The sequence below is a fragment of the Rattus norvegicus genome, chromosome 3 (genome assembly GCF_021556685.1).
Source record: "Rattus norvegicus strain SHRSP/BbbUtx chromosome 3, alternate assembly SHRSP_T2T, whole genome shotgun sequence".
Taxonomy (NCBI): domain Eukaryota; kingdom Metazoa; phylum Chordata; class Mammalia; order Rodentia; family Muridae; genus Rattus; species Rattus norvegicus.
This window is the reverse complement of record NC_141536.1, coordinates 21194643-21208991: the sequence shown is the minus strand read 5'-3', so window position 1 is coordinate 21208991 and position 14349 is coordinate 21194643. Positions and strand designations below refer to the sequence as shown.

Here is a 14349-nt window from a genome sequence, read left to right as displayed (position 1 = left end):
GGAAAATTATATACTTAAATAAAATCCAATAGCTTTTGTGATTTTTGAACATATTTCAAAAATTTAAAAGTAGCTAGTTTAGCTCACTCACCTATTTTTGGTCTTTCCTCACTGAAGAATTAATTGTGACTTGGAAGATTTGAACCTTTGAAAGGATTCATGTTTACAGGGAAGTCAATTGGCATTTTAATGTAACTTTCAAAGACACAAGCAGTGTATACTGTAAGATTATTGACTTTTGCATTGATAGATAATTTCCCGAATATATACATTATTCTGTCCTCTGTCCCCTTGCAGCATTTCTCTGAGGAGCTAAATCTTTTTTTCTTTAATTATGTAATTAGTACACACACACACACACACACACACACACACACACACACACACACACACACACACACACCCTGTAGCTGCCTTCAGACATATCAGAAGTGAGCATTGAATCCCATTGCAGGTGGTTGTGAGCCACCATGTGGTTGCTGGGAATTGAACTCAGGACCTCTGGAAGAGCAGTCAGTGTTCTTAACTGCTAAGCCATCTCTCCAGGCCCCAAATCTTTTTTTTTTTTTTTTACTGAAAAGCTTACCTGCTTTCCTAATGGGTTGTAGTTGGAATGCTATTAGCTTTTACATGGTACATGTCTGTGTTGACTTAACAGAGCATTGTCTTACAGTTACAATTTAAGAATGAAGTGACCCCTTTAGTAACTACAGAGGTGATCAGAAGAGATATTTTCATCTTTATATTTTTATATTTTCTACTCAAGCCTAATTATGTCACTTCTTATAATATTTGATTTTATACAGACAAACAAAAAGTGCTGCTTTTGTTTTGAAGGAAACTTCCCTAGTTGTGGCTTTGTTTTCATAAGCACTTGGGGAAGGATATGTTTTATTTTCCAAAGTGCTGACTTTTACATTTCAGAAGTTCTTTTTTTTTTTTTTTTGTTCTTTTTTTTTTTCGGAGCTGGGGTGACTTTTACATTTATTCCTTGAAAGAATTCTTGCCTTGCTGTCCTGTTCTCCCGAGTCTGTGTCTGGTACTTTAGGTTTATCAGGCCAACATCTGTAACGATGAAAAGGAGGCTACTGATTAGAGAAGAAAAGTCAAGCAGGTTTAAGACTCGTTTTCTTTGGAAAAAATATTGAGGGCAAACTGCAGCTGGCAAGATTCTCACATTAGGAAATACTCTAAAGTTAACAGAAGCATCAGGCCTTTAAATTTTTCTTTTTTGTATTTCTGGAGGAGGGCAGTGGGAGTGCCTTGCTGAGGCCTTCCTGTGCTCATCAACATAGCAGCCTCAGCTGCCCCCCTTGGATCCCCTGCCAGGGCTGCTATCATCTTCTGATCAAATATTAATGTGTGATCCTCTGCTTGCTCACTAATCCAAAGCCAATTAATATTATCTGTCAATTATTTACAGATCCTGAGGTGCAGAGGCAATTCCCGGAGGACTACAGTGACCAGGTTTGGAATGCGTAATTAATTTTTTACATGACAAAATTTATTTCAGAGTTGTTCAACATATTATTACTGTTCTTTTTAACTGAAAGAGATAAATGAAGTTTTAGAAAGGAATAGAAATGATAATTAGGAACCAAAGACAAAAAGTAAAGGCACAGTGAAGTGGGATTGAAAATATTAATGCTGTATTTGGGGTGTTTCCTTCAGAAGGCTATGTTTAGCAACTAAGCAAGAGATTCCATGTTAGGTGTGTTGCTGCCTATGGGTTAGTAGAAAATTCTTTCAGAGCTGCCTGTAAACTGAAGTATGTTTTTTTTTAAATGTACTATTTAAGTAGGCAAGCAGTGTGACCAAAAAGGGAGAGCGATTTATAACGATTTGCAGTAGAGGTGACACTGTCTGTTGTCATCTTGGAATAAGAAGGTACTTGTAGGGAGGAAGTAGTGCTGCTCGTGAGAGGGAGTATTGATGTTACCCAGGTGGTTCCTTTACTTTTTAAAGTTCCAGCACTTTGCAAACAACAACAGTGCTGACGGTCACATGTCTCTCTCCCTTTTATAGCTGGTTCCAGGCTATATGTTGATTCTCCATTATATACCCTAAGGAATACTGAGGGCACTTTGTAGCTTTATTTGACTCATTGCATTTTTAGTTCAAATTTGTAATTTGACATACTTTTTAAATATTTAAAAAAGCACCATTAACAACAATGCTATCACACTTCATTTTTGACAACTTTATCAGAGCTTTCACACAAGGAATATTGTGCACAAAGCTTGCTCCTGATGCATTCATTCATGGTTTTCTGTCATTGAATGAGGGACTTGGGAAAGAACCATTTAGGATAATGGTCATAGAGAGAGCAAGGTGTCTTACAGTCTTTTTGAAAACAGGGTTGACAGTGTGATCAGGCATATAAGCTATTCAATGGCAAGTTTTATAATAAGGCTTTGGGAGATAAGAACCTAGGAGAGCCCATCTGGTTTGCTTTGTGTCTGACCTCAAGATTAAAATAAGATTTAAAAAAAATTTAAAATCTTACCTCACCTTTCCTTCATCTAGTAAAGTTTTAAATCATGTTTTAAGTTGCTATGAGATTAAGTCCTTATAATTAAATAATACAATCCAAAGTTTATAGAACTTTAATAAAATTACTGAACATCTTTCTTTAAGTAATTATCTATAGGATGAAAAACTATTGTTTGTAATTCACCGGTAGTCATAACTCTAAAGGAAGTGATTGTTCTTAAGTTTTTTAAGTAGGTAAATAACCTTTGTGATCCCTGAGTTGCATTATTCAGGGGGAGACTGTTCTGTAGGAGAAAGCTTAGAACAAATGGGTACCATCTAGGCCTAGTCCTTTAAAGACTTCTTTATTGTTTCTGAAAGAAGTTGGGTAACATGGTATTTTTCAAGTATATAACTTTAGAAATTGCATAGGTAATAAGTTTGTAACAAAACTCTAGAAAGTAGAGATCAAGGAAAATAAAGCTTAAGTGTAAAGAAAATATATAAACCATTCCAGTATTTTACTACTCAGGAAAACTACTGGCACAATGAGGAGTTTTAGCATCTATGTTCATTTCTCCTGAGTACATGTGTGTATTCATCAAGTGTTTGAGGAGGGTGTGTGTGTATGTGCTATACATGCATATGAATATCCACAGAGAAATACTGTTCTCTGCAATGTCATTGCTTGTGGTGTCCAGTTGACTAATGTGATGCTAACTGTGTAGTAAATTTAGTCCTTTACCCTTGTCCATAGATAGCCTTATACAAATTTCCTGTATGATTAAAACTGTAGTAAGCATTTATGAAGTAATAGCTGTGGTTATCTTTAAAGGTGCTCACAGGATAGAGGTGTCTGACTTCTTTGTTTGGAGGATTGACACAGTGTTGGATCTGAGACCCAGACCTGTGGGTTAAGGGAAACCTACAGGAATATGTACAACACAGTCTTATTTAGCATCTTCTCAGACTTTTGAGATATATACTTTACCTTCTTGACCCCAAACAACTCAGGAAATGAGACATTTCTACTTGGTTTTGGAAAATATTATTTTCAGCTTTCCAAAAGTGTACTTGAGGAATCCTATCTACTATGAAAGAGAATGAAGAATGCTTATTTTTATTTGCCTTTAAAGTCATTATATTATAAATTCATAGGCTCTGTTTACATTATCATTCATTTGAGCAAACCAATTATGTCTCTCCCCATACTATTCAAATTATCTGTCTCTTCCATATACCAGTATAAAAGATTCTTGGGAATATTTCTATTATGTGTAAACTTTAACTACAGCATTTCAGCTATTAAAACGTTTATGTTGTAGTCCTTAAGGAATATTTAAGACAATTCTCTGTCCAATATAGTGCTTATTACTGTGTGGGTGGATGTGAACACTCTGGTTCCCTCCTCTCCATACCCTCTCCCTCCAGTTTTCTTTCCTCATTCGCCTAAACTACCATAGCTTGTTTTTACATATAGTGTATTTTCCATGTTCCCTCACACTTGATCAGAGACGCTGGCTGATGCTAGATGTTTTATTCTGTGTGTTCTTTGTACCTTACAGTAAAAGAATCTGTCACAAATTATTGTGCCTCACTGCTTTAGAAACTGAGAAAAAAGGGAGGTTAGATTGACATCTGTGACTGAATAATGATGGCCAGCCTTTTGGCTCTCCTTGAGCCACAAAGCTAGCACTGCCTTTAGAGTGGAAAAAGAAGTAAGAAGAAAGGGGAGGGATAAAAGAGAGTTACAAATCTGTGGTCTCAGAGATGTATTACTGTTGGGCCAGTTGTCTGCATGGCATGATAATCCATTTTGATCTTCTCTGTCTTAATTGTCTGCTAAAGACAAATGGGCAGTAAAAGTTCATCAGTTTCATCTTTTTGCTTCTCGTTTAGAAGCAGAATAAATGATCCATCACTATAGAGGAAGCCTTTCTTTCTGTCACGGAAGTAATGCAGACCCAACACGTTTTATTAAAATGTTTTCCCCTCATTATTTCGGTCCTCTCAGCTCTGATAGATCTTACTGTTTCATAAAAAATGTAATCTGAAATGTAAATAAGGGTCTTGATACAGAAAGAAGAAGTAATGAGCAGTCTGAGCCACATTGTAGGGCTCTTGATTGTAATTACTGACAAAGTGATTTCTCTGTGCCCCATTTTTTTCCTTCTTTAACTTGTCTGTGACACAGTCAGACCACAATGACATGTATGGTTTAAGACCATTAAATCACTGTAGCACTCAATATTTCACTAAAAATCTAGTAAGCCTGCTATTTTTAAACCTGAAAATAGAGGCTTTGTTAATTCCTAGAAGATGTGCATTGCCTTTACTTTCAAAAAGAGCAAAACCAACAACAACAAAAAAAATGGGATAAGCAAGGGCTTTTCAGAGTTCATGTTGTTTACTCATCTTCTTTTGTTAAAGCTTAATAATTTAAATACCAAACTATCAACAGTAGTAGGGTTCTGACTTGAAAAGGATCTCGTACTTTTGAAAAAAATCCTTCCAACAGCTTATTGTGAGATGAAAAAATTATCTCATATAATAAAATAGGCAATTTTTTAAGAGTTAAGGTTATGAAATTAAAGGTGGATTTGGGCTTACTTTGGGTTATGGGAAAAGTCTGTTCTTTTTAGCCTCCATCAATAAGCAGAGTAATGCAGCCCTCTCAGTTCTCAAAGATAGCATGCCAGTCAGATACAGGAAATAAGGAAAGCCAGGTGTGTCTTTGAATCATGCGTATAACTATACTTCTATAGTCAACCATTTTTTACTTTTGTCATTTTGTTTACTCTGTTCATTTCTAATTATTGGAAAGAATTGGTAAAACTTTATTGTGTTAGCACCATTTTAATAAGTACTAATTGAATTAAGCAGAAAACAATAGTTAAATTTACATATTTGGAAATGGTTGCTACTCTCTTCAAAAGCCCATTATTGACTTCAAAACAGTACATTTTTTTGTTTAAAAATTGGTAATATTAATGTATGATATAAGATATTATGGAATAAAAATATAGTAACTTATCTGATACTTCCATAAGTAGCACAGTACTATAAAAAGTGAAACAGGCATTACATATGATTTTAAAGCATACCAGTCATAATATGATTATTTCTTATAAAACATATGCAATTATTTATTCTAACAGTGATGATTAGATTTGAGGATACTAGATGTTTTTTTTTCGCCAAGTGCACATATAAATTTTGATGAAATAGTGTCAGAGTTCCCTGGAAAGAGGGGTCTGTGCATACCTGCCCATCCCTGAATCTACAGATTGCTAATAGAGTCACAGGTAATTTTTCTTTCCACTGGCACTGAAACACAAGTTATAATGAAACCAGTAATTTTTAAGCATTTATAGAAACTATAAAGAATTTATGGAAGTCTTTATATAGAAACTAACAGTGTTTCTTGTACAATTCTATGTAAGCAATGTAGAAACATGGTGCATTGGGAAAAATAAAAAGGTGCTCTTTCTTTTGTGGTTTCATATGGTCTATGTGATTTCGAAATTTCACAATTGACAAAAATTAAAAAATAAGCATCAATACTAAAAACTCGAATATGGTGCATAGTTTGGGCTAATTGTGATAGAAATTGTGATTTTTAAAGTAGCATGTAATTGCTTAAATATGGATTTTCATGTTTGTGTTATAGATATGCTCTAAAGAAAACATTTCCTAAGCTTCTAATTATCCACGGATAACCTTGGTAGATTGATTAGAAGGTTCTGATTAGAGAGATAGTAGTGATAGTATGCAAATGAGCATTTCTACTTGCCTACTGATGATTGCTTCATTCTTTTGATGAGGTCCAACATATGAAAAGTTTCATGTTACTTTGTTTCAAATATTTATAGGCAGAAACAGATACAGCATTCTGTTGAAGAATTTATTATATATTGATTGAATGAATAATCCCATTTAATAAGAAAATTATATATGTAATCTGCACTTCCTAAAATTTTTACTCAAAAGGTAGCCCTGTTTTACTTTATACAACACAGTGTATATTTCTTACACAAAATACAAAACAAAGGACATTATTTGACTTTTCCTGTTATTATCAGGCAGGCAAGCATTGAGAAGAATGCCCTGATCTGTTATAGTCATAAGTAGAGGTTGAGGTTAGAACTGAGATCTGAGCTTTGTGACTTACATACAGAAGAAGGAATTAGACTTGAGCATACCCCATTTCTCTGGAAACCTCATTTCTACTTGCCTACTGATGATTGCTTCATTCTTTTGATGAGGTCCAACATATGAAAAGTTTCATGTTACTTTGTTTCAAATATTTATAGGCAGAAACAGATACAGCATTCTGTTGAAGAATTTATTATATATTGATATATCTTGCTGGATGCTATGAAGCTATTGGTGCAGTCTATTCAGATTTGTGAGTTTTGTGTGATCTTGGAAACTCCCCCCCCCTTTTTTTAAAGCAGCCCCCAAATAGTATTGCTTTTAATTAAGACTTTTAAAAATAAAATTTATTCTTGGTGATCTACCCTTTTTCCTCCTGGGCCCTCTTGCTCTCCTTTTGCCCGTCTGCCCCACTTCCCTCCATAGCTTCCTTTTCATGTTTGAAAGTTTTCTGTTTGTCTGTCTTTGACCAGGATCTCACTGATTGGTCTTACACTTGTGAGCTAAATCATTATACCTGCTGCCTCCCATATAGCTGGAAATGGCAAGTGTTTTGTGGTACTAGACACCACAGAATAGAATCTGAATTCATTTGCACTTCATTCATAGGTTTGCTTAAGATTAAGCTTTAAAACACTTTAATATCCCAGTTTTTTTCTTCCAGATTTGTTTATTTATTTAATGTATATGAGTACACTGTAGCTGTCTTCAGACACACCAGAAGAGGGCATCAGATCCCATTACAGATGGTTGTGAGCCACCATGTGGTTGCTGGAAATTGATCTCAGGACCTCTGAACAAGCAGTCAGTGCTCTTAACCGCTGACCCATCTCCTCAGCCCCTACAACATCCCAGTCTTAACATTAATGTAGTAATAAGGAACTACCCTTTTTGCCTTTTTCTCCTTATTGCTGTTTTTGATGGTAAAAACCAGTCTAGGAGAGTAGGTTTGATTTGTACAGAGAGAGGTTGGTAAATTTGTAGAGTATGGGTCAGATACTATGTAAGGAGAGAGGAAGAAAACAGCAATAGACTATGGCTCTGGTCAGTAGTAGGCTGTAGAAGTAACTTATGTCTAAGTGCATTGTTCCTCATGGAATAGTGGCCTTGTTAGATACCTGATGTTGGGAATGTTGAATGATGGTGTCATAGATGATAAGAAAATCATTAAAGAGTGGTACAGAGAAGCTCAAGTGGAAATCTTAGAGAGCTACTTTAAAGAAATACTACCTTTTAGACCCATGTTACATATGTGCTTTCTAAGATTGGCTGTTGACTTAGGGGGCTTTTAATTAAATATCCCAGTCACTTTTCATAGATCTATATCTACATCTATATCAACTATTCTCTCTCTCTCTCTCTCTCTCTCTCTCTCTCTCTCTCTCTCTCTCTCATCCCATTCCTCCTTCTCTCCATCCCATCCCATCCCATTCCATTCCATCCCATCCCATCCCATCCCATCCCATCCCATCCCATCCCATCCCATCCCATCCCATCCCATCCCATCCCATCCATCCATTCATCCCTCTATGTGGTTTCTTAGAGTAGGGTAGGGTAGGGTAAGATAGGGTAGGGTAGCCCTGGCTGCCCTGGACGCCCTGGACCTCACTTGCTGGGGATTAAAGGAGTGCATGACCACATCCAACTTTATACTTTTAGAAGTAGTTAGAATATTTTTTGAAAATTGAAGTACTATCTTCACCACTTTGGCTTTAGTTGGATAAAATGCAACATTAATCAAGCTTTAGATATTGTAATATATTCTAAGACCCCAGCTGTAACTATACTGAGGAAATATAAGTTGAGATGATGAAGATGAAAATGGAGGAAGAAAACACAACAGTGACAACTACCACAGCACAAAACCAGATAGATAGATAGATAGATAGATAGATAGATAGATAGATAGATAGAATGAAAGAATGAAAGAATGAAAGAATGAAAGAATGAAAGAATGAAACTAAGTAATAAGTGATTTTGTATTCTGGTGTTAGGAGGAATTGTAATTTTTGTATGCACAAATATAAATTCCGAATCCCTTCAACCTGAGAGGGGTTGTAAGCCCAATAGCTATTAAATTGCCTTGCTGCAGAGTTCTCTTTGACCAGGGTATCAGTTCCCACGCTTGCACGAAGTGTGACTGTTTTAGTATATTGTATTACAGCTCTCCACACAATTCATTGGCTTGAAGATGCATACATGTATCCAAATCAAGTATCTACTGGTCCGTATATGATTTTTTCATTTAATTTTGTCGAGACAGAATTTTGCCCTGTAGTCAGGTTCTCTTCGAAGTTGTGGTCCCCTGCCTCATGCTGGGATAATAGATATGCCATAATGTCATCCTTGTGTATTGTTAATAGAAGTGTTGTTTTGTCTTTATTCCCCCACCCCTTAAAAAAACATTAAAATGTAAGTGTTGGGGCTTGATAGTTAAAAGCATTGGCTGTTCTTCTAGAGGACGCAGGCTCACAGCTCTTTGTATTCTAATTCTAGGGAGCTAATGTCCTCTTCTGGCCTCTGTAGAAACCAGGCACCCACATGGTACACAGACATAAATGCACACAAAACAGCCATAAAATAATAAAAATAAAACAAACCTTTAAAAATTTAAGTGTTTGAGGGTACTAGGAGATAGTTGGCTTTATTTTTAGCAAATTACTCAATAATATTACAGTGAATTAGGTCTAGTTTTTGATGAATTTTAAACTAAATAACTAAATTACATATATTTATTTGTTTCAGGTATGTGAACTTTTGTGTGAAGGCTAGAAGACAACTCATGGGAATCAGTTCTATCTTTCCACCATGTAGGTTCTGTAGATGGAGCATAGGTTGGCAGGCTTGACAGCAAGTTCTTATTGGCTGTACCAATTCCCTGATTCTGCTTTTGAGAGCTGTCTGTCTTGCTTTTCATTGAATGTCTGTCATTGGTTACTGTTGCCCTTTGTGTAGGCACCTGTAAGTCTTGTTCATCTTCATCCTTAAATTGATCTCTGGTCTGTTCAAATTTTCTATTTCTTTTTTTTTGCATTTACATGCTTACCTGCCCCCTCCCATGTATAGTCTTCCTCATGGCCAGCAACCCAATGACCCAAAGTCACTAGCTTCTATAACAGTGGTTCTCAACCAGTGGGTCATGACCCATTGGGCATGAAAGACCCTTTTTCTATAGGCTCCCAAATCCATGGGAAAATGCATATATTTACATTACAATTTATAATAGAAGCAAAATTACAGTTATGAAGTAGCAATCAAAATAATTTTATTATTGGGCCTTACCACAACATGTGGAACTACAGTTGTATTATAGGGTTATATTAAGAAGGTTGAAAATCTGGTGGTCTATAAGATGGCTAGAGATAGTGTTCTAAAACATAAGTCGTATCACACCACTGCTTTGTAGGTAAAATTCTTCATTTTCATTTTCTCCCTTACTATTTATCTGTCTGTTTTGAGTTACTATTTCACTGTGTAGCCCAGGATGGCCTTGAACTTGTGAACTTGTGACCTCTGAGTTCTGGGATTCTAAGCTTGTAGTTCCATTTCAAAATCTGTAATTAGACTTCTTGGTGATGTTTGCTGATAATTTAGTAGGTGTCCAAATTTCTAGGCTTGAAGACTAGTTACCATTTGACCTTGATTCAACTTCAGTGCCTGTTTTCTGTTGTTATGACTTATGATATAGATGTATACTTTGATCATTTTGTATCATGTTTTGCTGTTCCAGCTTTTTATGGTTAGAATATTTTCCTCCTTTTGTTCTCTCACTCCCACAGCAGACCACTTCTGCTCAGTTTTTGTCACCTTGCCTGAGAAGCTTGCTCTGACAACTATTAACCTAGCCTCAGTTTGGAGAGCACGTGGAACATTTACTCCTCACATTCTGTTGTCTATGTGTCTGTTTCTTTTGTCAGTCTAGATTTCTAGGCATAAAAATGGCTGTGGCCAGTGTTAGACTGGGAAGGGCTTAGTGAATAGTATCACGTGTGTGAGTGCTGAGGCATGAGAGTGGTAAATAGGAGCATGCCATTGGATGCAGATTGTCTGAGGTTAAATCTCAGCTCTGCCATTTATTTACACATTGAAATTTCACTTCCTCTCTTGTAAACTATAGATCAGCACAGTAAAGACCTTACAGGATCTGGGTCAAGATTAAGTTAATAAAAGTTCATGAAGTGGAAACAAAACCAGAAAACAACCTGTGTCTAATTTTAACCAGCAATTGTAGATTCTCCATTGTAATTAGAAGTAGATTTAAGTTGGCAAGCTAATGTTGTTTGATGCTTTTATCAATTTTTGAAGCTGAGTATAATAAATAACCTTTGCCTCTAGATTTCCAGATCCATCTATGGATCCTTGATAAACCTATATACTGTTCAGAGTAAACTTTGAAGTCAGAAAGGAAATCACAAGTTATCCGCCTAGGAAAGAAAGAATGGGGAACCATCCTTGCATATTTATGTACTGAGATGTACTAAAAATGAAAACTTTTAAAATGGTGACAAAGGGGTTTCAAGTACTTTAAACTTTTTATTACAGTTATAAAATCTATATGTCAAGACTCTGGTGCTGAAAAACCTCAGAAATTTATTAATAGGTTTCTCCATCCTTATAAATGAGCCCTTTTGGTTGTGTATGGGCTTTGTATTACTAGGGCACCCTTCATTTTGAAATGGTTATATGTAGTATAGTAAAGATTCCTCTGGCCATTATAATTTCTAACTAACTTCAGTCAGTTTCAGATTTCAAATGCGACATAATAAGAAGCCAGACTCTGTACATGGGGCAGGGATTGGTGAGTGAAAATGAAAGGAATTTATAAAAATATTGAGATTGTTTATTTTGTGTGTGTGTTTGTGGTGTTGGAAATCATATCCAGGGTTGTCTTTGAAGAAAATTATATTTATCAAGGATTATTTATTACCTATCAACCTTGGCAAACATGAAATAAAATGTTTCACATTGCTTTTATCCATAAAATCTTCTTACATAGCTCACTTACCTGGCAAATACTGATTGATTTTTAAAGGTGGTGGTTTACAAGTCACCTCTTTTGTATCTCTAGAGTACTTTTCTTTTGCCATGACCATATTTCTGTTACTTAAATAAAATTATTTTAAGTGCATGGATATTTTACCCACATGCTGTGTACTATGTGCCCACAAAGGCCATAAAAAAGTGTTGAACTTCCTGAAACTGGAGTTAGAGAAGGTTGTGAGCTATGTGGGTTCTTGGAATTGGAAGGTAGCTAATGCTCTTAATTGCTAAGACATTGCTCTATTCCCTGCCTTGTCTGTATTTCTATCAGAAAACCCAGGACACTTAACACTTGCCTATGTAATGCTTGCCTGCTTTATGTTCATGGCTTTTGGACTGGGTCTTGGGTGTGGCACTGTGCATGGATGTTAAGATACAAATTTTTTATTCATAATATTAAACAACTAAGTAGCGTTCACACTGTGACCTGTGAGTTCAGAATTTAAGCCAGATAGGAGAAATAAAAAAAATATGAAATCTTTATTTGTAACACCAGGGAAATAAAACATAGAGGAGTATTTAATGCTCTATACGAAGTTGATAATATGTGGAAATTGTATTAAGTCCTAGAATGCAAAGAAATACTTTAGATGATGAGCCCGGAGTCAGGTGACTGAAAACTAAGTCTTCCAGCATTCTTCTTCAGTTTCTCATCTCAAGTCAGCTAGGTCAAACAGGTACTATTTGTCTGCCAGACAAGCCATTCTCTCCACAGTATCTAACCTAAGCCTTTAAGCATCCTAGGCTACATATTATAGGGAAATACAGATATGATAGAGGAGTAAGGTTGCTCCTGTCTAAGAACCTTTAGCATAAATCTTTACTTCTACAATTGCAACTAGAAAGTAAGGCAGGAGACAGGCTTTAGCTTCAACCAGCGTAGTGGGCCACTTCGCAAGCTGTACCTATGTATTTGTTGACAGAATGCTAATCAAATAAGGTATGAGACAACACAGTATCTTCTGTTCTTCCACCAATCTATATGAAGCTAATTTTATAAGACCTGAGTCTCAGTTTCTTTCTAATTGCCACTTACACATCTCTAAGAAAACAGATGACCACTGGCATGTGAGAAAACCCCCCACAAAATTTAGATATGCTGGTTTCATACTCAGATAAAATTTATACTTTATATCAATGTAGTCTTTGAAATTATATAATCCATATTTGTAGACATAAATAATAAATAATAAAAACTACTAATACATTTATACTGGCTTGAATAGTCTTCTCCATTTCTTTCATTTTTTGATGCCATGCATAAATCTTAACTTTTTTTTTCTTTTCTTTTTTTTCGGAGCTGGGGATCAAACCCGGGCTTTGCGCTCGCTAGGCAAGCGCTCTACCGCTGAGCTAAATCCCCAACCCCAATCTTAACTTTTAACACTTGATTTTCTAGTAAATTCCAGTCTCTGGCTTGCCAGCTATTTTCATTGATTTTTTATAGGAACTCAAGAGACAGGAAGAATTCATGGAGAATAGTCTTGAGTGCCTAGAGTCTGTATAGGCTAAGAATGGATCTGAGTTGGAAGGTTATGTGCAGGTGTGATGCAAAAGGCTCTACACCCTCTAACTGAGTCCCAGTGCATGAGCCTGAGGTCCACACTCCCTTCCAGGACATAGGATCCTCGTGCTGTGACCTCTGCCACCCATTTTACTTGCCATTGCCTCTCTTCTTGCCAGCTTCCTTAAGGCTCATGTCCCGCTCAGTGGCCTTTGCTCCTGCTGATGCTTTTGCCTCCCTCTTTCTATCTCTTCTTCATTTTTACCTTATGAATTTCTGCTCACTCCTTGAACTTCTCCCACTCTGTCACTTTCTGAGAAGTTATTCATGACCCTTATGTCTAAATTCAGATATTAAAATCAGAATACATCTAAACTCTGTTATTTTGTTTAGAGTGTTTCAGAACGATCCATCCGTGCATTTATTTCATTTGCCTCTGTCCAGTTAGATCTTATACTCCGTGTGGGCAAGGGTCTCACCTTACACGGTGTCTGTCTCATTCCTGGTTTGTAGCACATTGTTTGCTACTAAACAACCTGTTCAGCAACATGCTGAAATGACACACCTAGGAAATTGCTGTCTTTCTAAGATGGTCTTAAAGTAGACTTGACTTTAGGTGCTGCTTTACCCTCTGTCATATTTTCAAGCACTTAGAAAGGTTTCAGGGACCCAAAGGTGTTTCTTGGAATCTAATATCCATGGTGAATGTTTGAATGTGAGTCAGACAAATGGATCTTCTACCCCCTGAAAGAATCAGTGGTCTGAGAGCCTTCGTGTTCAGATGGAATGGGTCAGAGCTGTATAGATGGTGAGCCTGGATCTTCGACATGTTGAACTGGGGCCTAGAACTGGGGAGCTGTCCAGAACAGAACTGAGCTGAGTGATTTACCTATAGAAACTGTAGTAGAGGAGGCTGCAAAGAGAGAAGAAAGAGAAAGTCCCGGGAAACATTATATGGAAAGGAGTTCAACAGGGGTGCAGGAAGAAGGCCATCCATTTTCTTCATCTAACAGAACATTGGACAAGAAATGGTATAGGAGAAAATGCTGAGTGGGGCATTAGGAAGACTGTCTCCCCGCTAATGCTGCTTCAGAAATAATTGCAAACAAAATGAATATCAAGTGGAAAGATGGTGACAAATTCAGAGACATGCAATTGTTTGTTTGCTTAGAAAAGCC

General features: G+C 36.4%; 1 protein-coding gene across 50 annotated transcripts in view; it reads left to right on the top strand.

Moving 5' to 3' along the window:
• The window catches only part of Dennd1a (DENN domain containing 1A), a 488046-nt gene that overhangs the window by 139849 nt on the left and 333848 nt on the right, over positions 1-14349 (top strand). For 47 of the 50 annotated variants that reach the window (XR_015683115.1, XR_015683114.1, NM_001434229.1 and 44 more), the window contains one exon: positions 1424-1467. The exons of the other annotated variants lie outside the window; for them this stretch is intronic. Coding sequence is in view for 31 of the 47 variants with exons in the window: in NM_001434229.1 (NP_001421158.1) it covers positions 1424-1467 (44 nt within the window). In the remaining 16 variants the exon portion in view is untranslated. The remainder of the gene's footprint in view (positions 1-1423; positions 1468-14349) is intronic. 50 annotated transcript variants of the gene reach the window in all.